This window comes from Galeopterus variegatus, unplaced genomic scaffold (assembly GCF_000696425.1).
Source record: "Galeopterus variegatus unplaced genomic scaffold, G_variegatus-3.0.2 Scaffold59, whole genome shotgun sequence".
In the NCBI taxonomy this organism is placed as follows: domain Eukaryota; kingdom Metazoa; phylum Chordata; class Mammalia; order Dermoptera; family Cynocephalidae; genus Galeopterus; species Galeopterus variegatus.
The window spans coordinates 74,871-102,358 of NW_007726170.1; the positions used below are offsets into that span (position 1 = coordinate 74,871).

Here is a 27,488-nt window from a genome sequence, read left to right on the forward strand (position 1 = left end):
CTGTAGCAGTGCGCCACCAGGCCGGCCCCAGAAAGTATTTTTATTTAAAAAATTTTTTAATTAAAAAAATTTTTTGAATATGTATTTTTTTATTAAAATAATTGATAGTACCTATCTGTGGGGTGTAGCATTGAATATCAACACCTGTGTGCAATATGTGATGCTCAAATCAGGATAATTAATACATTCAACATTATACAACATAATCATTTTTTTGTGGCCCTTTACCAATTTTTCACTAACTCCTCCTCCTTATTCCTTTTTTTTTTTTTTTTTTTAAACTAACACTTGAAATCAAACACATACACCTAAATGAAATGAAATTACAGGAACTAATGGTCAACCTTAAAATATTTTTCTCTAGAATCTCATTTTAATCTTTGGGATCCACTATCATTTTATTTTCCTTCCACAGGTTATAGCTCAGCCCTTGGGAAAAGGTAAATAAATGTTGATTGGACAAATGAATCCAATTCTTAAAATTTTCTTTTCCTTAAGTATTATAAGCACCCGTCTAACCAACTGAACTAACTGGCCAGCCCAAAATTATTCTTGATGGGTACAACTATAACCATTTCTGAAGAAATACAGCCTGATCTCTTAAAGGAACCCAGACAAGTGGTAGCAGATTATTACATAATAGATGGGACCCAGCAATCCCACAGATGATGGAGCTGAGATGTGGAACACCTCTCTCCTTCATCACAAATAGCACTGCTGGGCTTCTCACGGTTTTTGGTTTGAAGGTAATAAAGACGTGTTAGATGGAGCTGGGAATCAATCTGGATGGGCTTATTGGCTGTATGACCTTGGGCAAATTGTCCTGAGGCTTCATTTCTTCCCCATAAGTGGACAGTGTCACTGGGTGGGATAAGTGATCACTTAAGTGAAAATGCCCAGCACAGGATTAACATATAGTAACTTGGACCCTCCCTGAGCTCCAGTGAGTGACTTGAGAGAAATAAACTTGAGCAATCCAGTAACAATGAGACATATACAGCTTTATTTAATAATCTGTAAAAAGTTGTACTCTGGCACAGTAACACATTCCTTATCTCAGCACAAAGCAAACAACGTGTCTGAAAAGCCCCTTCCCATGATTTGGAACTGTGTAACCCTGAGCTTACATCTTGATGCTCTCGAGAGGTGGGCTCTTGGTGTGTGGCAGCTGGTCTCCATGGTTCTTTCACCCTCGTCCAGCAGTACTCTCTGGCTGGCTGCAACCCCCTCACATAACAGTAGACAGGAGGCTGAAAACAATTTTACCTGGACAGAACTACCCTTACAGATTGGCCCCTTCCCACCTACAAAAGGGAGTTCATAGGATTAAGAATCTTTCTGAGAAATGGGTTCTGTATCAATTTAATTTAGCTTCCATTAAGTCTGCTGAAATCAAAGCTATACTTATTAAACATAATATTGTATTAATGGCTGTTTCTCTCTCCCTACCTATTTCCTCACCATCTACATGATTTTTAGGCTACACTCTCCCTTTTTTGGGGGGGATTAATGGATAGAGAGATACCCTCCATCTCAGACCTGGGAGGCACTTCTTGCGAGTAACTGGGCTCAGACACTACAGCAATAGCAGTTTTGCTCTTGCAGAGCGAAGGCCTGGCATTTTGTTTTCTACCTTCCTGTACTAAGACAGTCCAGTAATTAAGCCACATGCACTCCTTGGAAAAAACTCCCTGTTGTATCAGAACCTCATTGTTCATGGGCTTCTAGCAGAAGATATCCCACCCTTTTATTTATAGACTAGTATATTCAATTCATTTGGACAGAAGGAGGTGGCTGGCCACCCTGCTTGCCTCTCTATGTAATAGACACCCTTCTATCATTGGTCACAATCAATCAATGCTCCAAAGAGTAATTATGATCTTCCACATTCCTTAGAGCTGCTCTCTCCTGAAATCACTTTGCAAATCTTATTGACTAATTTGGAACCAGAAGAGAATGCAGGGGCCTACCCAACCTACAAATCTGTTCTGCACATTTCCCTTAAAAACACCACTGAGAATGCAAAAAAGTCCCTTTTTTGTTTTTTGCAGAAGCACTACAAGAAAGCATATCTAAAATCACGGAACTATGTCACACAAACACAGACACGCGTGCTCGCGAACACATGGAAGTGGGATCAAAGAATCTTATCAGATACACAGTTGGGGGAGCACAAGAAAAAGCTGGCAAGAGAAGATATGGAGATCTGACCAGCTAAAGGTGTTGGAATGTTACAGTAATGGCATGGAAGTGGTTCTTGGTACATACAAAAAAGGAGGTGGGTGGGCAGAGAGAATGATAAATCCAGGCTACTAGAGAGAGGTTCAGTGGCCATGCATGAGTTAAAGATAGTAGAGGCCAGTTTACTGGATGAAATGTTATATTATGGAGTGGTCATTTGAGGAAGGATGGATTTGCATGGTCCAGGGAAGCAGCATCTGCTTAGCAGGACACTTCCATGGTCTGGTGTCTTTCCAGGACATCAGGGGACTCACAGGACTCTTGAGTTCCATCCGACTGATTGCTGGTGACAGACCGGCTGAAGGGACTTTCTCCAGAGCCGATGCTACTTGAGGTTGAGTGGGTTCGTGATCGGGCAAGCCGGGTCATGCTGGCAGATGGTACTGTAACAAAGAACCAAGAAGACTAGGAGATGGAGTCCTGGTTCAGTTCAGCTAATGTAGAAGTTTCACCAAGCGCTTTATGTTTAGCTTCCCCAACCCATTTAAGATGACACCCAGCACAAGATATAGCCGTCCCCATTTTGCACTTTTGCTCAAGGTGAGTGGCTATATGCAAGGCTGCTTTAATTCTTCGGATCTGGTTGAATCTCAGCTGATTCTAGTCCACAGCAGAACAAGGGAAAACCCTAAGTCCAGAGGATAGCCTCTTAACTATGCCCACGCCATTCATACAGTGATTAGGAAGGAGGCTTTGGGAACCCAAATAGGTAATCAAAACCTGCAGTGCATGCAAGACTAAACCAAAAGAAAAGAAAGACGCAGCACACAAGTATGAAGGTGTTTCACAAACAGTGCAAGCCCGATACAACGAGACTACCATCTGTGTCCACAAGCTATCCTTGCTACCTGGGGAGGAGACACACAGGAAGGAGTGGGTGTAGAGGAGGGCAGGTAGGCTGACCTCTACAAAGGGATGAGGTTCAGGTTGCCCAGGAGGGAAGAGCTCTGGGCTAGGAGTTTAAATCAGACTCCTGTTCTACCACTGCTATGACCCTAAGGTCCTTCCAGCTTGGCCAGGACAGGGCATAACCTCCCTGCCTATCCTCCTGAGACACCAGCCACTCCCCAAGCTATCATTTCAGTGCGGGGATCAAAAGATGCCATCACCTGCAGAGTTCACTGGACAGAGGCTCTGACACTCCTATTTAGGGTCAAGGCTGCCCTTTGATTCCTGTGTCTAGGGTTTAACTCAGGAATCAGTAGGTGGTGGTGGAAGAGAGGCCCTGCCTATCAAGTTTCAGCTGCTGCTGTGACTCTGGATTTAGGATGAAGAGGATGCCTGGCTACTACAACCTAATCCTTTCTTCCTCCTGGGGGACCAGGGCTGGATCTGTAGGTTACACTTCTTGGGGCACAATGAGCCATGTTCTATCAGGCTCTCACTGCACAGGAAAACCGCGGACATGCTGTAGACAGCCAGTGCAGGGAGAACATGGCTGGGAGGCAGGGGCAGAGCCAGCACAGAGGAAGGTACCTGACTCGCTGCCCAGGTAACTGAGCTGCACATACGGGACTGGAAGCAGGATGGACACAGGAAAAGGCAGGTTAGTGACCCCAGAGTGCCAACTGGCAACCTCGGCTGCCTAGCAGACACTGACAGAATACTCTAAGCCAGGGATGAAACTTTATTTTAAGATCCCAGAGAGGAGGTGAGGCTGACAGATGCTTCAATAGCATCTAGAATGTTACTTCTCTCTACAGAAGGCTAGACAAAGGCAACTGTTTTCCCTTCCACCATAAACAACCACCCTGCTTTGGATCAGAAATGGGCTGGAAGATCAGCTATTTCCTAAGAGCAAGCATGGGCTAGGAGAGGGACTTCTGCTCCTCCCAGTGGGCCAGAGGGGCCATGGGTGTGGGCTCAGCTGGTAGTGGCTCACAGACAGGGACAACACAGCCGCTCTACACAAGACATACATGGTCTGCCTGGCAGGTACAGTACTGCACCCAGGGCCAGCTGCCCAGAGCAGCTGACTGGGTGGCTCACCGATGGCCATTATCCACACTGACACCAAAGACAGGAGAAAAATCACCCTACTGGGTAAAAAGCTCTGTACCTGGGTGAAAGGGTTTTTCTTCTTCTTTTTTTTTTTTTTTTTAAAAAGATGACTGGTAAGGGGATCTTAACCCTTGACTTGGTGCTGTCAGCACCACGCTCAGCCAGTGAGCTAACCGGCCATCCCTATATGGGATCCGAATCCGGGGCCTTGGTGTTATCAGCACCGCACTCTCCCGAGTGAGCCACGGGCCGGCCCGGGTTTTTCTTCTTAAAACTCCAAGAAAGGAGCAAGTGTGAATGTTCTGTGACAAATGAGAAAGCTCAGGGGTCTCACAATACAAGAGACCAGGACAGCAGCATATGATAGGGACACATCCTTGGACTTGCTCTTAAAGTACTATGTAAATTCATCTCCTGTAGTGAAACAGATTAACTGAGGACACTACCCTTTTCTTCTGGAGTCTCCATGTTATTTCTTTAGGCCAGATTAACCAGCTGAGTTCAAATGCAAATCATAATTTCAGATTCATAGCTAGGACAACTTTCAGTGGTTAAAAATGTGGGCTCTGGAGTCAGACTGCCAGAGTTTGAATCATGGCTCTGCAGCTTAATTGTTACCCTGGGAAATGTGATTAGCCTCATTCAACCTCAGTTTCCTCTTCTATAAAATGGGACTAATAACAGAACTTACCTCTTAGGTTAAGAATACATTGTGCCTGACACAAGGTGAGTGCTAATAAATGTTAGCTCATCATAAGTATGCACAAATGAATGCTCCATAAACGTTTTGTTTTCTTCTTTAAGTAAGGCTGGCTAGCACAGAGGTTATGCCCTGAGAATTGTGGGCTCCCAGACAAACTGACCCCATCATCCACAAATCTTTCCTAGATAGAAAGTTGTGTACTACTCACTGTAGCCCATTCCCTGCAAAAAGTACTTGAAGGCCTCGGTGAGCTTCCCAGGCTGGGGAGACAAAACAAGAAGGCATTAATCTCTGCATAGACAGAGAGACAGCATCAAAAGTGTGCTTTAAAAAATCTCCTTACCTGAACTACTTGGGGCAGTCCTCCACAGTCTGCCATCTAGAAGAGGAAAAATATGTAAGTCAGCCAGGACTTATACTTAAGGGAAATGCTCCGAACATCCAAGTCCTTTCAAAAAGGACAGAATTGAATTTTAGATTCTTTAATGTTTAACTGCATCCAAGTTTGTATTTCCTCAATACACTATACAAAGACTTAGATTCCAGCAATAACCTTGGATACAAATCTGAAAGAATTACTCAATATTTATTTATTAATTAGATGCATAGCCTGGCTTTCAGGCCCATGGTGAAAATTTTGTCAGGGTGATAGTGAAGGTAACCACTACTTTCAATCATGGTTCTGCTTCTACCTGGAGAATGTTACTTTCAGAGTCCTCAAACAGTGTGACCCTAAATTCTCAGGGTATCATGCTCTCTAAGTCTCCTTTAACTCTACATCATCTTTACTCCATCACTAAGGGGAGTTCTCCAATCAGGAGCTGATGCTGAATTCAGCCAGCTCACTTGGACAGTCACTTTCCTCTTTTTTTTTTTTTTAAACATATATATATGTGTGTGTATATACACATATTTAAAAAATTGTAACATAGTTGATTGTACAAATCTCTGGGGTACAGAGTTGAATATCACTACCTGTATGCAATATGTGATGCTCAAATCAGGGTGATTAATACATTCAACATTATACAAATGTGCCTCTTCAATAAATGGTGCTGGGAAAACTGAACATCTGTATGTAGAAAATGAAACTAGACCAATACCTCTTGCCATATACCAAAATCAACTCAAAACGGATTAAAGACTTAAATATAAGACCTGAAACTATAAAACTCCTAAAAGAAAACATGAGGGAAACACTTCGGGAAGTACAACTGGGCAAAGACTTTATGAATATGATCCCCAAAGCACAGACAACAAAAGGAAAAATAAACAAATGGGATTACATCAAACTAAAAAGCTTCTGCACAGCAAAAGAAACAATCAACAGAGCAAAAAGACAACCTACAGAGTGGGAGAAAATATCTGCAAACTATGCATCCAACAAAGGGTTAATATGCAGAATATACAAGGAACTCAAACAACTAACAGTAAAAAAACAAATAACCTGGGTAAAAAATGGGCAGAGGAGCTGAACAGGCATTTCTCAAAGTTAGATACACAAATGGCCAACAAACACATGAAAAAATGTTCAACATCATTCAGCATCAGGGAAATGCAAATCAAAACCACAAGGAGATATCATCTCACCCCAGTTAGACTGGCTATTATCAAAAAGACAGAGAATAACAAATGTTGGCAAGGATGTAGAGAAAAGGCAACCCTCCTACACTGTTGGTGGGGCTGTAAATTGGTGCAGCCATTATGGAAAGCAATATGGAGGTCCCTCATACAACTACAGATAGAATCTGCCATATGATCTAGCAATTTCGCTGCTGGGTATATACCCAAAGGAATGGAAATCACCATGTCGAAGGGATACCTGCACCCCCATGTTTACTGCATCCCTATTCACAATAGCCAAGAGTTGGAACCAACCTAAATGTCCATTGTCTGACCACTAGACAAGGAAAATGTGGTATATGTACACAATGAAACACTACTCTGTCATAAAAAAGAATGAAATACTGCTATTTGCAGTAACATGGATGAACTTAAAGAGAAAATCATGTTAAGTGAAATAAACCGGGCACATATAAATACCGCATGTCCTCACTCATAAGTGGTAGCTAAAAAATAAATCAGTTAAAAAAGAAAAGAAAGGAAAGATACAACAATCACAATAATATGTTGAACTTTCAAAAGGAGAGTACAGAACTGAGGTTACTAGAGTTGGGTAAGGGAGGAATTGGTAAAGGACCACGAAAAACAATTACACTGTATAATGTTGAATACACTTTTCTCTCATAGCTGTATTTGGTGAGGCTGCTTCTCCTTTCATAAACCTTTACAGCTGATCATTCTCATCTGTTCAAGGATCTGTAGGGTACAGCTTTGATAGTGTGCATCAGAATTACCTGAGGCCTTGTTAAAACTAGATTCTTAGGTTCCTACCCATACGAGTAATTTTTATTTATCCATTTATTCAATAGGTCTGGAATGGGTTTCAAGGACGTGCATTTCTAACAAGCTCCCAGGTGATGTACGTTCTGCTAGTCTGCAGAGAACATTGTTTCTAGGGCATGATGGCCAAACATGAGCCCACCTCTTCCTTCCAGCTGTTAGTCACTCTAAGCTGACTGGCATTTTTTAAAAAGGGACATGAACCCTAAGCTTTCAATTCACTGGTATTAAAACTTTCTTGGGCTGGCCAGTTAGTTCAGTTGGTTAGAGCATGGTGCTGTAATGCTAAGGTCAAGGGTGCAGATCCCTGTATTGGCCAACCACCCAAAAACAAAAAAATGTTCATTGAGGGGTGCCTGTTATTTAGGAGAGGGGAATGCCACAGAAGGCATGGGAGTTTGAGGTTAGCAAGGAACAACCCCCTGAAAATTCTAAGCATAAGATTAGAAACAAACATTTAGCCTGACAAATACAAAACAGACTAAACTGGTACAGGCTGTATTTTCATTTTTTTTTTTTTTTTTTGTCTTTTTCCGTGTCCGGCAACGGATCGCAACCCTCAGTGTTGCCCCCGTACCGGACCGGGGACCGGCAACGGGACTGCAACCCTCGGTGTTGCTCCCGCGCCTCGCTCAGCCAGTGAGCGGGAACCAGTCTGTATGTGGGATCCGAACCCTCGGACGGGAGCGCTGCCACACTTCCCAAGCGGCGCACTTATCCAGTGCACCACCGGGCCGGCCCTGTATTTTCTTTTTTGATTCTAAGGCTATTTTATGTATGAAAATGTTGTGTTCCAGAGATGTGAAATGACCTGCCCAAGGTTACACAGCAAGGCAGAGGCAGAACCTACCTTCAGAATTCTAACAACTGTTTGTTTGTTTGTTTTTTATCCATTATACTATACTGCCCTGTTTCAAACCCAACATTCTCTTTTGTTACCGTTAATCTTGAAGCCAGCCCCAGTCCTAACCCACAGTGGGCTCATGTGCTTCTGGTCTTAGCTCAGTGGAAATGGCTTGTCTTGGTTTCTGCCCTTCTTTGCTCCCTCCTCCCATCTTATCACCCACAAATCTCTCTTGACCATACTCCCTTCTAGAAAAGAGCAATCCTGGGTAGGAGGGGAGGGATAGATTTGGTTCCCAGCCTGAAGTGGCTCAAGGAGGCTGTATTTTCAAATACAGGAGCTAAAACCTGATTAGAAACATAAAACAGTTCCCATGTACAGAGAGATTATTGAGAAAAACTATTTCCAAGACTGATACCCATCAAATAGTTTAAGAATCAGTTCAATCTGTTGTCAAAGTAATCCATTCTATTCCATGCTGTGTGGATGGACATTTTTGCCCCCAAATAGCCACATCTATGGCTATAACAGAGTTCAGTTTTGTGCTTTTGAATATTGATTCAAGCCTGCAGTGAAAAACTAATTTGAAACCACAAACTTTTTTTCTTTTAATTCATATTTTAGACTAGCCCATCAATCAGTCACCTGCAGTCCAGAACATCTGAGCTTGGTCACCTCATAGCATTAATCTCATGTTATATTTCTAGGAACTATGGCCTGCTTCTGGTGACAGCACTTCTTTTTCAAGCACACTTCAAAGAGAAAGGAAGAAGGAAGAGGTCTTTCAGACTACAAACTTAGCAGTAAACAACCTATGATCAGCATCTAAATCTATAGTAGTTTCAATTCAAACTAGGAGGTCAGCTACCTAAACATTTCAGTAGAGGCTCTAAGAAAAGCTAGGTTGAGACAATGCTAGGTTGAAACTCTAGCTTGGGGTACACTTGAAAGGGGGAGAAGCTTGACACTAACTCTAGAAATTCAGTAAAAGAGTTTCTCTCTATTTGCCCTAAGAGAAAGAAAATGCATCTACCCTCATCATTAGTGTTATCTGAAAGCTTCCTTACCAATCAGCAGGATTTAGCATGTAAAGAAATTCCATCCATTACCTTAATTCTCACAACACTATATAATGCATATGAAGTTTTCAATGACATAAGGAAATGCTTAGGACATAAAGTTGAAGAAAGCAGATATAGGGCTGCAAATACCCTCTGATCATAATGATGTAAAATGTATAGGAAAAACAAACAAACAAACAAACAAAAAGATGTATAGGAAAGGCTGGCCAGTTAGCTCAGATTGTTAGAGCATGGTGCTGATAACACCAAGGTCCAGGGTTTAATCCCTGTACCGGCCAGCTGTCAAAAAAAAAACAAAAAAACAAAACAAGTATGGGAAAAAGATACCAATACTTTACCAGAGGTTACCTTTGGGTGGTAGGATCATGAGTAAATTTTATTTATTTTATTTTTTGTGCTTTTCTATACTTTCTACAATGAGAATATATTCAGGAAAAAACACTTTTTTTAAAAAAAAGAGAAAATCATACAGAAGCTTTGCTTCTCTCTGGGCGACTATTCCAGAAAACACAGTAATTTAAAGAATGTGTAATTTACTCACAAATGGTTGGCAGAAGAAGACACATTACCTTCAGTAAAGTTGTATTTATAGGATTCAGACGAGAATTGCATTCAACCTAAAAAAAAAAAAGGAGAAAATAATTTTATGAATTGCTAGAAAAATATAAAATAGCTTGGCATGAGAATAATCTTGCAAGATCAACAGTTCAGTTTGGAGATGGGTGAACCAGCCAAAGAAATTACTAAAATACACAGTGGGAGATAAATACGATGTACTTTATATCTGATATTTTTGAGAACAAACCATCTGGCTAATTTCATTTTTTTAAATCTATTGCAAGTAGAGTATTTAAAGAACTACAAGCTAAATCTAATTATTCCTCCTGGCTACATAGTATAGAGGCAAGTTACCTTACTTTTTTAAAAAGGGAACTGGACTTGGTCCTCTCCTATGGGGATCTGAGGGATCTCTTCCCAGCACAACTGGCCCTAATGACTGAACCCTGTGCACCTCCCCCACATTGCTTCTCACTCCCCTCTACTAGGCCCTGGGTCATTCCTTATACCTCACTCTTTTCTGCCCCAAGGTCTTTGGCTATCCAGTCTAAAGTTGGAACTCCCCTATGATTTTTCCCTCGCAGCAGTTATAATTAAGAATTACAACAGTGCATTTACGTGTTTGATATCTTGTACCCTTGTATCTACGAAGGCAGGGGCCTCAAAGACGATGTTCTGGGGAGATAATCTCTGGCTTCAGCAATGTTTTATGGCTAATTTGATAAATTGGATCTCTGTTTTTACACATTTGCCAAGAACACACATATAAAACCTGTGCTAAGAGTTTGGAAACCAGCAGAGTGAAAACATACAATACAAAGCAAAATGAAATCACTTAAAAAAATTCACAACTGAGCTGAGAGAACAGAGAAGGACGACTAGGATTTCTACACATAGATAAAGAGAAGGGGAGGGCATCTGAAGGCTGAGAGTCTGGGCAAGCGTGAGCAAAGACCCAAGGGAGTGAAGGGAAGCACAGGGCATGTGTGGGTTACCCAGGCAGGTGTAATGTGAGGTTGCGCTGAGAGGAGAGGCTGGGGTGGCTGCCACTAACCGTGGGGGGGCAAGCAGCCACAGAGGGTTCTGAGGTGACAGGATCTGAGTTGTTTCAGCAGAGCAGTGGCCTATATGACAGACTGCAGAGGCAGCAAGCCAGTTAGGGAGTTATTAAAAATACCTAGGTGAGAAACACAAATCCAGCTGAACTTTTTTGCTCTGGGGATTGCTGATAGGCAGGTATACAAAACTCTTCTAAAATCAGGGGATGATCTAAAAGCCAGGATCACCAAATCAGAGTTTTGATTTGCTCTGTACAAAGGACAATGCAGGCAGTGATAAACAAATGTACCAGCTTACTACAGAAGGTGCATTAACTCTAAAAGGCAGAATTAAAAACTGGATCCCTCACTGCCAAGCATATTACTCAGTACATAGTAGATATGCTATAAATATTATCTGGAAGAATGAACTCCCTAGTCTGGATTTAATACAATAAATCAGGCTTTCTTTGGCTCTCTACTTTGTAATTGCTATAACATTAGAAGAAGTCTCAGGATCTGGTAGGTCAACCACAAGCACTGGTTTTGATAAGTCTACTCTCTCCCCAGCTCCCCGAATGTAGAGACTTCACCTTATTCATTTTCATATTTGCCAGAGCGATGAGCAAACGGGAGGTGCACAAAAAATGATGCTGAATGAATAAGTGGGCAAGAACAGCAACGGGGACTAGAACTTGTGGAGTTTCTTGCTCTTCCATGTGTGGATATCCCTCTACTCCCTACCATCTTGGGGGATAAAATGCTCTGGCAGAGGAGCTGGGTTTGACTGTGTATAGAAGAGCTACAGATAGGGCTCCTGAAGTCCTTCTCTATAAACACTGAGAGTGTGGAAATCAGAAAGAGGAAGAGACCTTATCTATATGGACAAATTACATACTCTTGAAAAATAATTGCAAATGTTGCTCAGGTCCAAGCAATTTTTTTTTTTTTTTTTTTGTCTTTTTTCGTGTCCGGCAACGGACCGCAACCCTCAGTGTCGCGCCCGTACCAGACCGGGACTGGCAACGGGATCACAACCCTCGGTGTTGTGCCCGCACCTCACTCAGCCAGTGAGCAGGAACCGGTCTGTATGTGGGATCCGAACCCTCAGCAGGAGCGCCGCCTCGCTCCCAAGCGGCTCACTGTAGCAGTGCGCCACCAGGCTGGCCCTGCAATTTTTTTTTTTAAAGATGACCAGTAAGGGGATCTTAACCCTTGACTTGGTGTTGTCAGCACCATGCTCTCCCAAGTGAGCTAACCAGCCATCCCTATATAGGGATCCAAACCCTTGGCCTTGGTGTTATCAGCACCACAGTCTCCCGAGTGAGCCATGGGCTGGCCCAAGTCCAAGCAATTTTAAAAAGGCAAATAATTTTGCACCCAAGATTCATGGAAATATTTAACTTGGCATTATTAGAGAACTCTGATTAAGGGTATTTTCTAAAAACAATCCTATTTTCCTGTTTTAAGTATGTACAATTATTAAAAAGTGTTTTTGATAAATATTTTTGTAGCATGTATTTCTGCCTTTTTAGCCAGAAAAGACTACACTTTATAAAACTTCTTGTTGAACTGGGATCATCACTATGACCTTTGGAGAATTTTTTTTTTTTTGGAGGGGGGCAGGGGTTGAAGGTTATTTGCTTCTGTGAGCAAGCCAGGCCATGTATTTTACACCTGATGCAGAATGTTTTACAGGGCAATTCAGAGAGAGAGATGTAAAGATATCCTATCTTTACATCTACTTCACCCTACAAACATTACCCCTGCCCCACAAACGTTCCTGCTTATGACTATATCTCTGATTATTAGACTCCCTTTCTAAGAAGCCTCACTCGTTAATGTTTTGCTCTAGATAGGGCAGAAGTGAAGGCTGCCAGAGAAAATCAAGTAATTTCACACAAATACTCTTTGTTAAGTTAGGTGTGGGTACTTCAAACAGTTCATGGAAAAATAGAATTAAAAGTAATATAAATCTTTCCATGAATGTTTTGAAGTACTCTTGTATATGCTGTGGGCAAGACATAACAGACACAGGAAAAACTGTTAACTTCATTTGTAATCAAACAAGTGCAAATTAAAACAGTGAGATACCATTTTTAACCTACCAAATTAACTACTAATAAAAAAAATCCAATGCTGGACAGGGTGCGGTAAGACAGGCACTCTTGGGCCGGCCCGGTGGCGCACTGCTACAGTGCGCCGCTTGGGAGCGCGGTGGCGCTCCCGCCGAGGGTTCGGATCCCACATGCAGACCGGTTCCCGCTCACTGGCTGAGCGAGGTGTGGGAGCAACACCGAGGGTTGCGATCCCGTTGCTGGTCCCGGTCCAGTACGGGCGCGACACTGAGGGTTGCGATCCGTTGCCGGACATGAAAAAAGACAAAAAAAAAAAAAAAGACAGGCACTCTTGTGTATTGTTGGTGGCAATACACTGGTATATCCTTTCTGGAAAGGAATCTGGAAAAATGTATTAAAAACCCTATAAAGGTTTATGATTTTTGACACAATTTCACTTTTGGAAATACATCCCAAGGAAATAAACAAAGATTCAGTCAAAAATTTTATAAGGATGTACAACAGTAACATTATTAATGGTGCAAAATCAGAAATAATCAACAGGAAAATAAAGTTAAATAAATGGCACATTTATAGACATACTGACTTTATAATATGGAATAATACTATTGATGGTGTTACGTAATCAGGTCCCAAAGTCTTGTATATTTAATATAATCAGGTCTAAGAAAAAGATAATAATTTGCCTTTGGATAATGGGATCAGGATTTCCCCCTGTCCTATTTTTTAATTTTTTCATATTTCCTACAATGAGCATATACCATTTTTATCAACATGCTATGTGGGCCGGCCCGGTGGCGCACTGCTGCAGTGCGCCGCTTGGGAGCGCGAGAGGGTTCGGATCCCACATGCAGACTGGTTCCCGCTCACTGGCTGAGCGAGGTGCGGGTGCAACACTGAGGGTTGCGATCCCATTGCCGGTCCCGGTCCGGTACGGGCGCGACACTGAGGGTTGCGATCCGTTGCCGGACACGAAAAAAGACAAAAAAACAAAAACAAACAAACAAAAAAAAACATGCTATGTGCTTGAGAAGGAGGTAGAGAAAAGCATACAGGCTCCTAGTAGCCTTCCAGTCTGCTGGATTTATGGTGGTAACCTATCCCAGATTGAAGGATGAGGCTGACAGAAATCTGACAATAAGTAAATGGTGTTTAGTTATACTATTTGCCACAAAGTAGTGAACTGCACCACACAAAGCAATGAAGGGCAGGGCTGATCCCATCTGATGAAACCTAGTCACTGTTAAGGAATGTGCAGTCAGAAATAACAAAGGGGCTCAGCTGGTTAGAGCACAGTGTTATAACACCACGGTCAAGGGTCTGAATCCCCATACCAGGCAGACACCAAAAAAAAAAAAAAAAATTACTTAAACAAACCTAGTATTTAGCAACTGTTTCTAGCGTGTCAGCAGTGTGCTATATACATTTCATTACATTTTAATCTCATCTTCACAACATCAGGACATACTTACCACAGCCTCAACTGCAGGTGAATTGTCCCCTACCACCAGTAAAGTAGAACACCTAGGTACAGGCAAAATAAGAGGCGTCACTCAGCAAATAAGCACACATACTCCACTGAACACTGAGTTAGTCTATGAAGGGCAAAGATATTCAGCAATTCAGTGGGGAAACTGAGGGACTTACTTTAATGTTTTTAATCTGCTATCATTTTGGCCCAGTATGGGTCTTTCAATCTCTAGGTCTCTGCGTCTAGAAAAACAAAGCAGAAGCAATGTCCTCCTCAGGTAAAATCACAGCAACTTAGGTTACTTCCTGGTCATCAAAACCCAGATGTATCAAGGAATGTGAAAACTCTCTTTCCTTCACACCTGGGGAGGGAAGGGGCCCCCTGACCTTTTTTCTCAAGTACCCTTTTCAGTGACATCCTGAGTAGTACAGAGTAGGACTGAGGCTCCTGGCTCAATCCTGAGAGACTCAGTGATGCCAAAGGAGACAACCTCAAAACTCAACAGCAATGCTACTGAAAATCCTCAAGTCCTGAGTGTTAAATTTTCCAACTAGTTTACAGAAGTAAATTCCTTAAAAGAAGGAAATGACTTATATTTTGGGGAGTGGGGAGGATGTTTTCCTTGTAACTGAGTTTAGAGCTTAGCATAGGTCTTAATCTTTCTGATTTCAACTAAAAATAGGGAGTCTTTATATAGAGGAAAGAGCTCGAGAGACCAGGTTCCAAAACCTGGCTTTGTTTCTTCTTGGCTGTGTAACTTTGGGTAAATTACAGCTGACCCATTTCCTCAGTCTTTTTTCATGTTCCCAGAAAGCTAGGAGCTAACATTTTTATCTTGCAGAACCTGGTCTCCAGATAAGAATCAGCTCCCTCCTTCTCTCTCTGTGTCTCAGTGACTGCAGAGATAGGACAGTAAGTTTTCGAATACACAAAACAGAATTTACTAGTGTCCATGTGTTACTTCTGCCTGATGACAAGATACCAGCAAAAAGAAACTAAATCAAGGCCCAAGACTTCTCTGTCTTTCCCATATGCATTTTCCTGTGCTATCTCAAATCACATGTGTGTTTTTGTGTGTGTACACAAGTACCTTTTGTCTCAAAACATTTTTAAACTACAACTGGTATTTGAATATGCCCCAAAGGGTTTTCAGTTCACTCTTCCTGAAAACTGTTTTCATATCTGTCTTAAAGCCCTTCTGCTTCTGCTGTGGTGAAATAGCACAAAAGCAATCCCATTACACAGAATAGTAGTAGTAGTTTACTTCCCCTTCCCCTCTCCCTTAAATGTCAATTATCTATTTAGACCTAGTCTGCATTTAAGTGAAGGAATAGGAAACAACTGTACCCATTATAGGAACCCAGGAAGAGCTGCAGATTTTCTTGGTTGATATCCTGGGCAATATGCAGTCTGTAGGTTTGAATCAGGTCCAGGTTGGCCTGTAACTCTTCCTAGAACAATTGAAAGAAGATACAGGTAAACTTTTGAGCTTCAGAACAAGTCCATCTTGTTTGGTTTGCAATAAAAGCCAAACCTCACTATCTATGATGGGAAGTGGGGCAGAGCCTGGGTCTTACTGATATACTGGTAGGCTGAAATCTTTTTTTATTTCAGTGCCATGTTCTGTGTCAGATGAGGGCACCACAGAACCTATTATGGATTCAAGTACTAGCTGTGGAACACAGATCACCAAACTATTCTGAACACTAGTTTCCTTATTTGTGTGTTTTTTAATGTTGTGCCATTTTTCATAAAAAGAGAGATTGTCTGTAAAACGAAGATAATAACAAGCTACCTACCTGACAAGGCTGTTTTAAAGATAAGAAAAGTTACATGAACTGTAAAGTGTAAAGTAAATGGAAGGTAACATTTCTCTTAATAGCCCTAAATCTTTATAATTATCTTATCTACATCTTCACTGATATTATCAATGTATTACCTATTTATATCCTATCATTTAATAATATACATTACAGAATTATATGAGGGTACTGCAAAAAGTTCATGGAAAAATAGAATTGAAAGATAATACAATCTTTCCATGGACTTTTTGAAGTATCCTTGTATATTATATCCCATTTATGATATTTTATTGATTTAGTTAATTTATCATTTATCTTAACTTTATTACCAATACTATTAAAGGTATAAAATACAAGAGAAACAAAATGGTCTACATAGCGAAAAGTCAGTCTCCCTCCCCACCACCCACGGTCCAATGGTAGCTCTGTGGTTTGCCTTCTCAGAAACCATCAGAACTAGTTGCCAGGTTCTTGTGTACATAAGCACATATGTAAATATGTGTACTAACACACACACACCAGTAAGTAGTTTAAAGCAGAGGGAAAATTTTTGCATTGGAGGAATGAAATGTATCAGGGATAGTTAGAAAATCAGTTAATCCTGGGCAGTAAAGTTTACCACCAAGCCTTGTAGAGAAATAAGAGATAAAGAAAAAATTTGTTTGCGTTTTCACTATCGTATGGATAAAGTGAGCCAGGAATACAGTCTACTTGAAACGAAAGACACTAGAATCACTCTGAGGAAGCTTAGTCTGGCTCCAATTTCATGCTAAAGATACTATAATAAGCAAAGTGAATAACAAATGACAAACAACAGTACAAATAACAGTAAGTAGAGATGAAATGATCTAGCCAGCTTCCCTTGAAGGTCTGGAGAGGAACCTGAGCAGCAAAGTTTGAGATAAAAAAAGGGAAAAACAGATATTGGTGTATAAAGGGCAACACTGGGCCTAAATGCTAATGGAACGTCTTAGGCAAAGCTGTTTTATATAAATCACACCCCCTTCCCCACCCCTGCCACCTTTTAAAAATATTTATTTATTATTATTATTTTTTTTATATTCTAAGATGATGTTACAGAGCAGTTGGGGTGGAGGGGGGAGAGGAAAGGGGAGGAAGATAGCGTGGGAGGATGAGGAAGGGGGGGGCATGGTCAAGGCCCATGGCGCACCCCTCATTCTGGCAGAGGGGCCCAGGGGCTTCTAGCAGCAGCTTGATCATCCCTACCACCTTTTTTTTAAAACATAAATTGTAGTCTTCTAGACATAATGTTCTATACTTGCTTTCGACTTAAGTATGGTAGAGATCATTCCTTATCAGGACACATGGAGTTGTCTCATTTGTTTAAATTACCTGTTTCCCCACACCCTTGTTAGACAAATAATCACTGTTGTTGATTTTTGCTAATTTGATAGATTTAAAAAAGGGGGGATATCACTGTGTTTTTCTCTTATTAGTGAAGATGAGCATTATTCATGTTTAAAAACCATATTTATTTCTATTTCAAAGCAATAAAAATACAAGCATTTGCTTGCTTACATTTTATTTTATTTTACTTTTTTGGTGGCTGGCTGGTACAGGGATCTGAACCCTTTGACCTCGGTGTTATAACACAACTCTTACCAACTAAGCCAGCCAACTGGCCAGCCAACTGGCCAGCCACCTGCTTAAATTCTAAATGAATTCTTCTACCTTGTGGCAAGCCGTTGCCTATGACTTTTTTTTGTTGTTGTTGTTTGTTTGTCCTTTTTGAGACCGGCGCACCGCGCTCAGCCAGTGAGCGCAACGGTCATCCCTATATAGGATCCGAACCCATGGCGGGAGCACTGCTGCGCTCCCAGCACCGCACTCTCCCGAGTGTGCCATGGGCTCGGCCCTGACCTCATGTTTTTAATTAAACACATATTATAGACAGATACATAGAAAGACAATGAGGATATTCTTAGTTATTAGAAATCATTAAAATAATGGCCTTAGCTTTCCCCTCAGCGGCCTATTTGAAATACTGTTTCTAAAATATTCAAATACAAACACCCCAAAGCCTCATCAAAGCCTCATTCTTCACATCAGTCATTGTTAGAAGGCCTCAGAAATAACTGCTTGGGCTAATCAGCCTCCTGCAGGCATCCTACACCAAACCCCGACCCCCCAAATTACTACTACTCCCTGAACATGCCTTATAGTTCTTTCATTTTTGCTTCTGAGCAAACTATTTCTCCTTCCTGGAATGTCAACCCCCTCCAGCCCCAAATCTAGTATGTTAAATTTTTATTTATCCTTCAAGGCCCAGCTGTGATGGATACCACCTCTATCTTGAAGCCCTGATCCCCAAGTTAGAAGTACACCTCTCCTGCTTTTTAATTCCTCTAGGACCCTCAAAGTGCCTCTCCTAAAATAGCCTAGCACGATGGAAAGAAAAGCTTCATTGTCAGGCATATCTGGCTTCAAATATCTTCCCTTGATATGTTATTAGCTACTGACCCTGTGTAAGTCAATTCATTCTTCACCTGTATATACTGGGAATAATACGATCTCCATTATGGGATTATTAGATTGAATTGATTAATGTATATAAAATATCTGCCTGAAATTTGTGGGTGTTCAATGAAAGGTAGTTCTTCTTGCTTACCCCTTTTTATCCTGTGCTATAATAGTATTTCTCCCCACAGAGTGAGCTCCTAGAGAACAAAGGCCATATCTTATATTCCTTTGTCTCTTCCAGAGTACTTAGTATGGAATTTTATACTTTCTGAAATGGTTTTTAAGGCCTACAGTCAAAACCAAGCATCCTATGTCTTCAGGAGAATACCCACTCTCCCCAGAATTATATAGTGGAAAGATTGTGCTCTTTGAGACTTCATATGAAGGAGGCTGGATTAAATCATATGCATTTAGCTTTTTTCCTTCCACAAACCTTATAAAACAATGTTTGTGCTATTATTTTTATAAGTCATAAACCCACAAGGACAATAATGGAAGGAAAAGTGACAACAGCAATAACATTTCGGAAGTGGGAAGACAGAAGGAAGATTGTGATCTCTTACTCAGCAGACCTGATAGGACTGCTAGGCTGGCCGTGGGGACAGTAAAATGGTCAGTGAACATGTACCAAGAATATGTTGGCACCAGTTCTCCTGCAAACAGAGGGTAAAAGATGGGACTAGCAAAGGAGGATTTGTTGAAAGTTCTGTTTGTGGGCCGGCCTGTGGCTCACTCGGGAGAGTGCGGTGCTGATAACACCAAGGCCATGGGTTCGGATCCTATATAGGGATGGCCGGTTAGCTCACTGGCTGAGCGTGGTGCTGACAACACCAAGCCAAGGGTTAAGATCCCCTTACCAGTCATCTCTTTAATTAAAAAAAAAAAAAAAAAGTTCTGTTTGAGAAAGACATGACATCAGGAAGACATGACACTTAACATACACGATGCAAAACCAAATAGTATTGAAGGGAGAAATAGACAATTCAACAATAATACTTGGTGACTTTAATACCCTATTTTCAATCATGAACAGAGCAACTAGGCAGAAGATGGATAAGGAAATAGAAGACTTGACCAACATTATAAACTGTCAGACCTATAGACATCTATAGAACACTCCACCTAACAAAAGCAGAATGAATATACAGTCTTCTCATGTGTAAATGGAACATTCTCTAGGATAGACCATAGTTTACGACATAAAACAAGTCTCAATAAATTTAAAAAGGACTAAAACATCAAGTATATCCTCTGACCACAATGGAATAAAATTAGAAATCAACAGCAAAAAGAAATTTGAGGGCTGGCCTGAGGCTCACTCGGGAGAGTGTGGTGCTGATAACACCAAGTCAAGGGTTCAGATCCCCTTACCAGTCATCTTTAAAAAAAAAAAAAAAAAAAGAAATTTGAGAAATTAAACAACATACTCCTAAATAACCAATGGGTGAAAGAAGAAATCATAAGAAAATTAGAGAATACTTTGAGCTGAACAAAAATATTAAAATTTATGCGATGCACCTAAAGCAGCTTTTAGAGAAATTTATAGCTATAAATGCCTATATTAAAAAGATCTCAAATCCATAAGCTAGCCTTCTACCTTAAGAAACTAGAAAAAAAGCAAACTAAGCCCAAAGCAAGCAGAAAAAGGGAAATAAAGAGAGGAAATAAATAAAATATAGAAAAATAGAGAAAATCAATGAAACCATAAATTGGTTAGACTCACTAAGAAAAACAGAGGCAACCCTCAAATTACTAAAAATAGGAATAAAAGAGGAGACATTACTATTAAACTTTTTTTTTTTTTTTTTTTTTTTTTGCAGCTGGCCGTTACAGGGATCAAATCCTGGACTATTAACCTTACAAAAAGAAAAAGAATTATAAGGAATATTATGAACAATTGTATGCCAACAAATTAGATAACCTAGATGAAATGAACAAATTCCTAGAAAGACACAAACTACCAAAACTGTCTTAAGAAGAAATAAGGAATCTGAATAGACTTCCAACAAGTAAAGAGATTAAATTAATAATATAAAAACTTTCCATAAAGAAAATCTTTGGCTCAGATGGCTTCACTGGTGAATTCTAGCAAACATTTAAAAATGAAATAACAGCAATCCTTCCCACAGTCTTACAAAAAATAGGAGAACACTTCTCAACTCATTCTATGAGGCCAAGTATTACCTTAATTACCAAAATCACACAAAGTTGTCAGAAGAAAAAACTACAGACCAATTATTCCTTATGAATATAGACATAAAAATCTTCAACAAAATACCAACAAACCAAACCCAACAACATAAAAAAGGGATTATACCCCATGAGTAAGTGGGATTTATCCCAAGAATGCAAGGTTGGTTCAACATACAAAAATCAAGTAATCTATGGGCTGGCCCGGTGGCGCACTGCTACAGTTCCCCGCTTGGGAGCGCGGCGGTGCTCCTGCCGAGGGTTCGGATCCCACATACAGACCGGCCGCTCACTGGCTGAGCAAGGTGCGGGCGAACCACCGAGGGTTGCGATCCCGTTGCCGGTCCCGGTCCGGCACGGGCGCGACACTGAGGGTTGCGATCCGTTGCTGGTCACGAAAAAAGACAAAAAGGAAAAAAAAAAAAAATCAAGTAATCTAATACACCATATTAAAAGAATAAAGGACTATTGGAATCAGCAGCACTTTTTTGAGTGAGACTACAAAGTACTCAGCCAACTAAAGCAAAAATATACAAATGGGACTACAACAAACTAAAAAGCTTCTGCACAACAAGAGACACTATCAACAAAATAAAGATATAACCTACAGAATGGGAGAAAGTGTGTGCAAACTACATGTCAGACAAGGAGCTAATATCCCGAATATATAAGGAACTCAAACGACTCAAGAGCAAAAAAACAAATAACTCAATTAAAAATGGGCGAAGAACTGAACAGACATGATATGGATTGAACTGTGTCCCCTGAGTTTTATGTATTAGAAGCTTGACCCCCATTGTAACTGCTGAGGGTGGGAAATCCTATAATGGTAATTGAAAGGTGTGGTCTTGAAGAGGTGATTAGATTCTGAACACATGACCTAATGAATGGATTAATAATGGTGGTCAAGGGCAGGATTCTGATAACACCTGCGCAACAAACAGGCAAAGAGGGTAACAGAGAGTTTGAGGGGTTTGGGGCTTGTTAAAGAAAAAGACTTGACCATGAGAGACACTAACATACAAGTTTTACTGGGTGGTACTTGGACAGGGTTATATAAAGAGTAAGTCATTCACAGCATGAGTGTCCAGAGGCTTATACCAAGGGGGTGATCATCCAGAAGGGGGGGGGTACAAGGGAACTCCCAAGGGACAGGGGAACCAGGGAGGTGGCCTACATGTCTAGGTGATGTAGCTCAACAGCCCGTGGGGAGTCTCTGGGTCAGAAAACTCTTAAGGGCCATGGAAGATTAGGGTCTTATAACTACAAAGCTCTATCTCATCAATGGCCAGCAGATGAGGGGTGAAGCTTTGCAGGATATGCAAAGCAGTCAGGCTCTGAATGGCTAAAACACACTTGTTTGGACTATTTTTAAAATAACTGGATGTGTAAAAATTTAATCTTGCTGCTGAGGACTTTTGAGCTAATGGATCTCAGCCTGAGTGAAGAAGTAAACAACCTATGGGCCAATACACAGAGGCCATCTTTGGCTCATTTATATTGGTTACCAAACCAGTCCAGATGACAGCAGGTGAGAATGCTGGAGGAGAGATTTCTTCAATAAGGTGAAAATGACAGAATACCTGATGTACTTGAAGATATTGAAAGAGGAGATTTATATAACCAGGGGAGAGTCTGAAATACTGGCAATACATAGACCAGCAAGCAACCAATACAAACAAAACAAAAACAAAAATAGGACAAGTATTAACTCAAGAGAACACAAAATTTCATACAGAAAAAGAAAAGTGGTCATGGCCCAGCTCTGAATAACACTTACATAAACATGATAGCATAAATGCTGGAATATGATCTAACCCAAATGATATTATTTTGGGAGGATGGTGTAGTGAGAAATACAAATGTGTGTTTTTTTGTTTTTTTTTTTGTTTTTTTTTAAAAGATGACCGGTAAGGGGATCTTAACCCTTAACTTGGTGTTGTCAGCACCACGCTCAGCCAGTGAGCGAACCGGCCATCCCTACATGGGATCCGAACCCGGGGCCTTGGTGTTATCAGCACCACACTCTCCCGAGCGAGCCACGGGCCGGCCCCAAATGTGTGTTGATTAGGGCAGTGTGTGTGTGAAAGTGAGAGTGAGAAAGAGAAAGAAAGAGAGAGACAGAGAGAGAAATAATCTTCCATAACGGAAAGCCAACAGATAATGCCTACAAGTGAAAAATCAACAAGTGGAAATATATGCATTTTTACAGAGATGCAGGCAAAGAGAACTGAGTGTATATATCCAAACAGAAATGTATAAGAATGTTCATTTACCTGTTTTTTTTTTGTCTTTTTTGTCTTTTTTTCGTGACCGGCAACGGATCGCAACCCTCAGTGTCGCGCCCGTACCGGACCGGGACCGGCAACGGGATCGCAACCCTCGGTGTTGCCCCCGCTCCTCGCTCAGCCAGTGAGCGGCCGGTCTGTATGTGGGATCCGAACCCTCAGCGGGAGCGCTGCCGCGCTTCCCAAGTGGCGCACTGTAGCAGTGCGCCACCGGGCCGGCCCCTAGCTTTATTTTTAATAGTTAAAAAAACTGGAAACAGCCCAAATGTTCATTCATAGAATAAGTAATTTGTGGTGTATTAATACAATGAACTGGTGCTATACAGCAATAAGAAAAAAAATGAACTTTTGATACATGTAATGACATGGATGAATCTCAAAGACAATATGTTAAGCAAAAGAAGCCAGACCCAGAGGAGTGTACGCTTTGTGATTCCATTTAAATGAAATTCAAGGACAGGCTAAAATAATCTACAGAGGTAAGAGAATAATGAATACCTTGTTTGGGGTGGAGGATTAATGAGTAGAAAAGGACACAAAGGAATCTTTTTGGGGTGATGGAAATGTTATATATCTTGACTTGGGCAGTGGTTACATGAAAGTACACAAGTAAAAGGTCACTGAGATGTACTTATTATGATCTGTGTGCTATATTACATGAGGGTACTTCAAAAATTTGTGGAAAAATAGAATTAAAACATAACACAAATTTTTCCATGAACTTTTTGAAGTACCCTCATATGCAAGTTACACCTCAATTAAAGAGAGAGCAATATGGAGACAAAATCCAGCAGAATCAGCTAGAATTAAAGTGGTGCCTCTAAGAAGCAGATTCTTCGTAAGAAGCCCTGTAGAACAATTCTACTCTAAAAATATGTGAATTTGTAACTCTGATAAAATATAATGAACTACAAGAAAGACTATGGGCTTTGGAGTTGGCCTGAACTGGATTCCAATGTCAGCCCCACTGTTTACTAGAATCTGGACAATGGTGGCAAACTGGTTGTCCCTGGTTGTCAGTTTTCCTATCATAAAATCAGGCTAACAGAACCATGTGAAAAATAACTGAGTTTGTGCATCTAAAGTACTTGTCAAAGTCCCTACCACATAGCTCTCTGCTCCTCCATTTTCTGCAATGTGAGGCCCCTGCTTTGCTGTAAAGCCACCACCAAAGAAGACCCTTACCAGATGTGTTCCCTGGACTCTGGACTTCCCAGTCCCTGACACTCTCTCCCTAGGATATAAGGACACTGACCCCAAGATAACATCAAGGGTGGGAAGCTGACCAGTCCACCAACTGCAGACTCCATGAGGCCAAAGAACCCAGTCCATCATGGGACCCTGACATCCAACTCACATCATCTGCTGATCCTGTGACCAGCCTCCCCTTCTGCCTGCAGGACACCCTTACCTCACCTTCCTGCCTCTTCCCTTTTATAGACCCTAGAATAGGCATTAGAAGGCAGGATGATTTTAGCCTGGTCATCCCCCAGATGCTGGTTATCTGAATAAAGCTTCCAATTCTTGCACCAAAAAAAAGTGTCTAGCACATAAATAATCAGTACTTGGTAAATGCTAGTTTTCTCCCCACCTACTATTTTCCTTCAGATAATATTTAAAATGAACAAGACTGGGCCGGCCCCGTGGTGCACTCGGGAGAGTGCGGGGCTGGGAGCACAGTGACGCTCCTGCCGCGGGTTTGGTTGGATCCTATATAGGACTGGCTGGTGCGCTCACTGGCTGAGCGCAGTGTGGGCGACACCACACCAAGGGTTGCGATCCCCTTACCGGTCATGAAAAAGACCAAAAATAAATAAATAAATAAATAATAAAAAAAATAAATAAAATGAACAAGACTGGCTGGTCAGCTCAGTTGGTTGGAGCATGATGCTGATAACACCAAGGTCAAGGGCTCTAACCCTGTACTGGCCAGCTGCCAAAATAAATAAATAAATGAAATTAACTACACAGACTGCAACCGAGTGCCCATTACCCCTATTTATATTATTCTCCTCTTCTCTTCTCACCCTACTCACAGCTCTCCAACCTCATTGCTCATTCATTCCATCACTCCTTCATAGGTTACCAAACTCACTTTCTTTCCCTTTGAAAAGAGGAATGGGGTCCCCCCAGCAGTTGGGTCCCCTCTTCTACCCAATAATTATTCATATGATAACTGTCACTTACTCTGTAGACTTCGGTTTCCTCAGCAGTAAAACATGGGGATTGAAGAAAATAATCTCTACGGTTCTTTTAGCACTAACAACTCATGGTTTCTTTTTTTTCCTGAAATTTCTATTCCTGTGAAGCCTTTCCCAGACTTCCTTACAGCTCCAAAGATATTTGGTAAGGCACGTGATGTTGTCAAACATTAACAGATGGCATGCTGCTTACAGGGAACAGGTGGAGGGAGACGTTGTCTTCTCATCTCTCCAAATGTCAGGAGCCATGTGGCACTGAGTTAATGACTCTCCTATAATATTGGCTTTTGCAGGGCCACAAGCATCTCAGACTATACTAGAAGTGTTATCTGCTAGGATCAGGTAAATTCTAAGGTACTCCTTCTTCCCTGAGGTAAAATGAGGCTTCACATGCAAACCAATAAATGCAACTTTTCTCATTGGAATAGACACTTACCTGCCCAAAATGATGAGCCAGAATAATGTCCACAACATTGGTTGTCAAGCCTGAGAGCTAAAAAGATAAAAACTCTGTGTCAATAGAGTAAGCATACATAAAAATTTTCCAAGCTGTCCACTTAAGATTAGTGTAATTTATTGTATATATGTTATCCCTCAAAAAACAAATATCTCGGCTGGCCTGGTGGCGCACTGGATAGTGCGCCGCTTGGGAGGCGCGGCGGCGCTCCCGCCCGAGGGTTCGGATCCCACATACAGACCGGTTCCCGCTCACTGGCTGAGCGAGGCGCGGGAGCAACACCGAGGGTTGCGGTCCCGTTGCCGGTCCCGGTCCGGTACGGGGGGCAACACTGAGGGTTGCGATCCGTTGCCGGACACGGAAAAAGACAAAAAACAAAAACAAAAACAAATATCTCTATACCGGCCAGCTGCAAAAAAATAAAAACAGAAACAAAACCCCCCCAAAACAAAACAAAAAACTACAATTCAGTGTCATACATTTTTATGAGTTAATGGATTCAAATAAACACGAGAAAAAGAAACAAATTGGAAAAAAACTAAAAGTTTCCCTTCCAGCGTCGTAATAGAGTCTGCTTTGAAACAGGGGGCTGGAAGAAATACTGGCCATTCCTCCTGCAAAAATTTAAGATGTACCTCACCCCAGCTAGACTGGTTATAATCAAAAAGACAGTGAATAACAAATGCTGGTAAGGGTATGGAGAGAAGGGAACACTCCTACACTGTTGGTGGGACTGTAAATTAGTACAACCACTATGGAAAACAGTATGGAGGTTTCTCAAACATCTACAGACAGATCTTCCATATGATCCAGCAATCCCACTTCTGGGTGCGTACCCAGAGGAATGGAAATCATCATGTCAAACTCCCATGTTAACTGCAGCTTTGTTTACAATAGCCAAGACATGGAACCAACCTAAATGTCCATCAATGGATGATTGGATAAGGAAACTGTGGTATATATATATACCATGGAATACGACTCTGCCATAAAAAAGAATGAAATACTCTCATTTGCAACAACATGGGTGAGCCTGGAGAAACTTATATTGAGTGAAATAAGCAAAGCACAGAGGGATAAACAGCGCATGTACTCACTCATATGTGGGAGCTAAGAGAAAAAGAAGGAAAGAAAGACCACAGTAGTGCACTGGGCTTGCAGAGGGAGAGAACATTCCTTGGGCTACAAAGTGGAGTTGGGGGTGAAAAGCAGATGGGGAGGGAGGTTGGGGATAATTGGGTGGGGGGCATGGGGTACAAATGCAATTTGTGGTAATGGGTATGCTGCCAATAAGAATCTGGCCCTCACATCATGGGCATGAGGGGTGACAATCAGCTTTGTAGCTCATGAATATTCATAAGCAATATAAATAAATAAATAAATAATTTAAAAAAGAAATTTAAGATCTAGAACTCATGGCTATTTGCTACTTCATTCCTGCCTATATTTCTTTTTTTTTTTTTTTTCCTTTTTTTTGTCTTTTTTTGTGACCGGCAACGGATCGCAACCCTCAGTGTCGTGCCCGTACCGGACTGGGACCTGCAACGGGATCGCAACCCACGGCGTTGCGCCCGCACCTCGCTCAGCCAGTGAGTGGCCGGTCTGTATGTGGGATCCGAACCCTCGGCGGGAGCGCCGCCGCACTCCCAAG

General features: G+C 41.4%; 1 protein-coding gene across 3 annotated transcripts in view; it reads right to left on the reverse strand.

The window, feature by feature from the left end:
- Nucleotides 1-980: 980 nt before the first annotated feature.
- NDRG3 (NDRG family member 3) overlaps nt 981-27,488 on the reverse strand; it is a 59,083-nt gene continuing 32,575 nt past the window's right edge. For all 3 annotated transcript variants that reach the window (XM_008575270.1, XM_008575279.1, XM_008575265.1), the window contains 8 exons: nt 25,817-25,873; nt 15,766-15,869; nt 14,595-14,660; nt 14,420-14,471; nt 9,844-9,891; nt 5,289-5,324; nt 5,154-5,205; nt 981-2,624 (listed from right to left, as the gene is read on the reverse strand). In XM_008575270.1, coding sequence (XP_008573492.1) covers nt 2,443-2,624; nt 5,154-5,205; nt 5,289-5,324; nt 9,844-9,891; nt 14,420-14,471; nt 14,595-14,660; nt 15,766-15,869; nt 25,817-25,873 — 597 coding nt within the window. In that variant the 3' untranslated portion in view covers nt 981-2,442. The remainder of the gene's footprint in view (nt 2,625-5,153; nt 5,206-5,288; nt 5,325-9,843; nt 9,892-14,419; nt 14,472-14,594; nt 14,661-15,765; nt 15,870-25,816; nt 25,874-27,488) is intronic.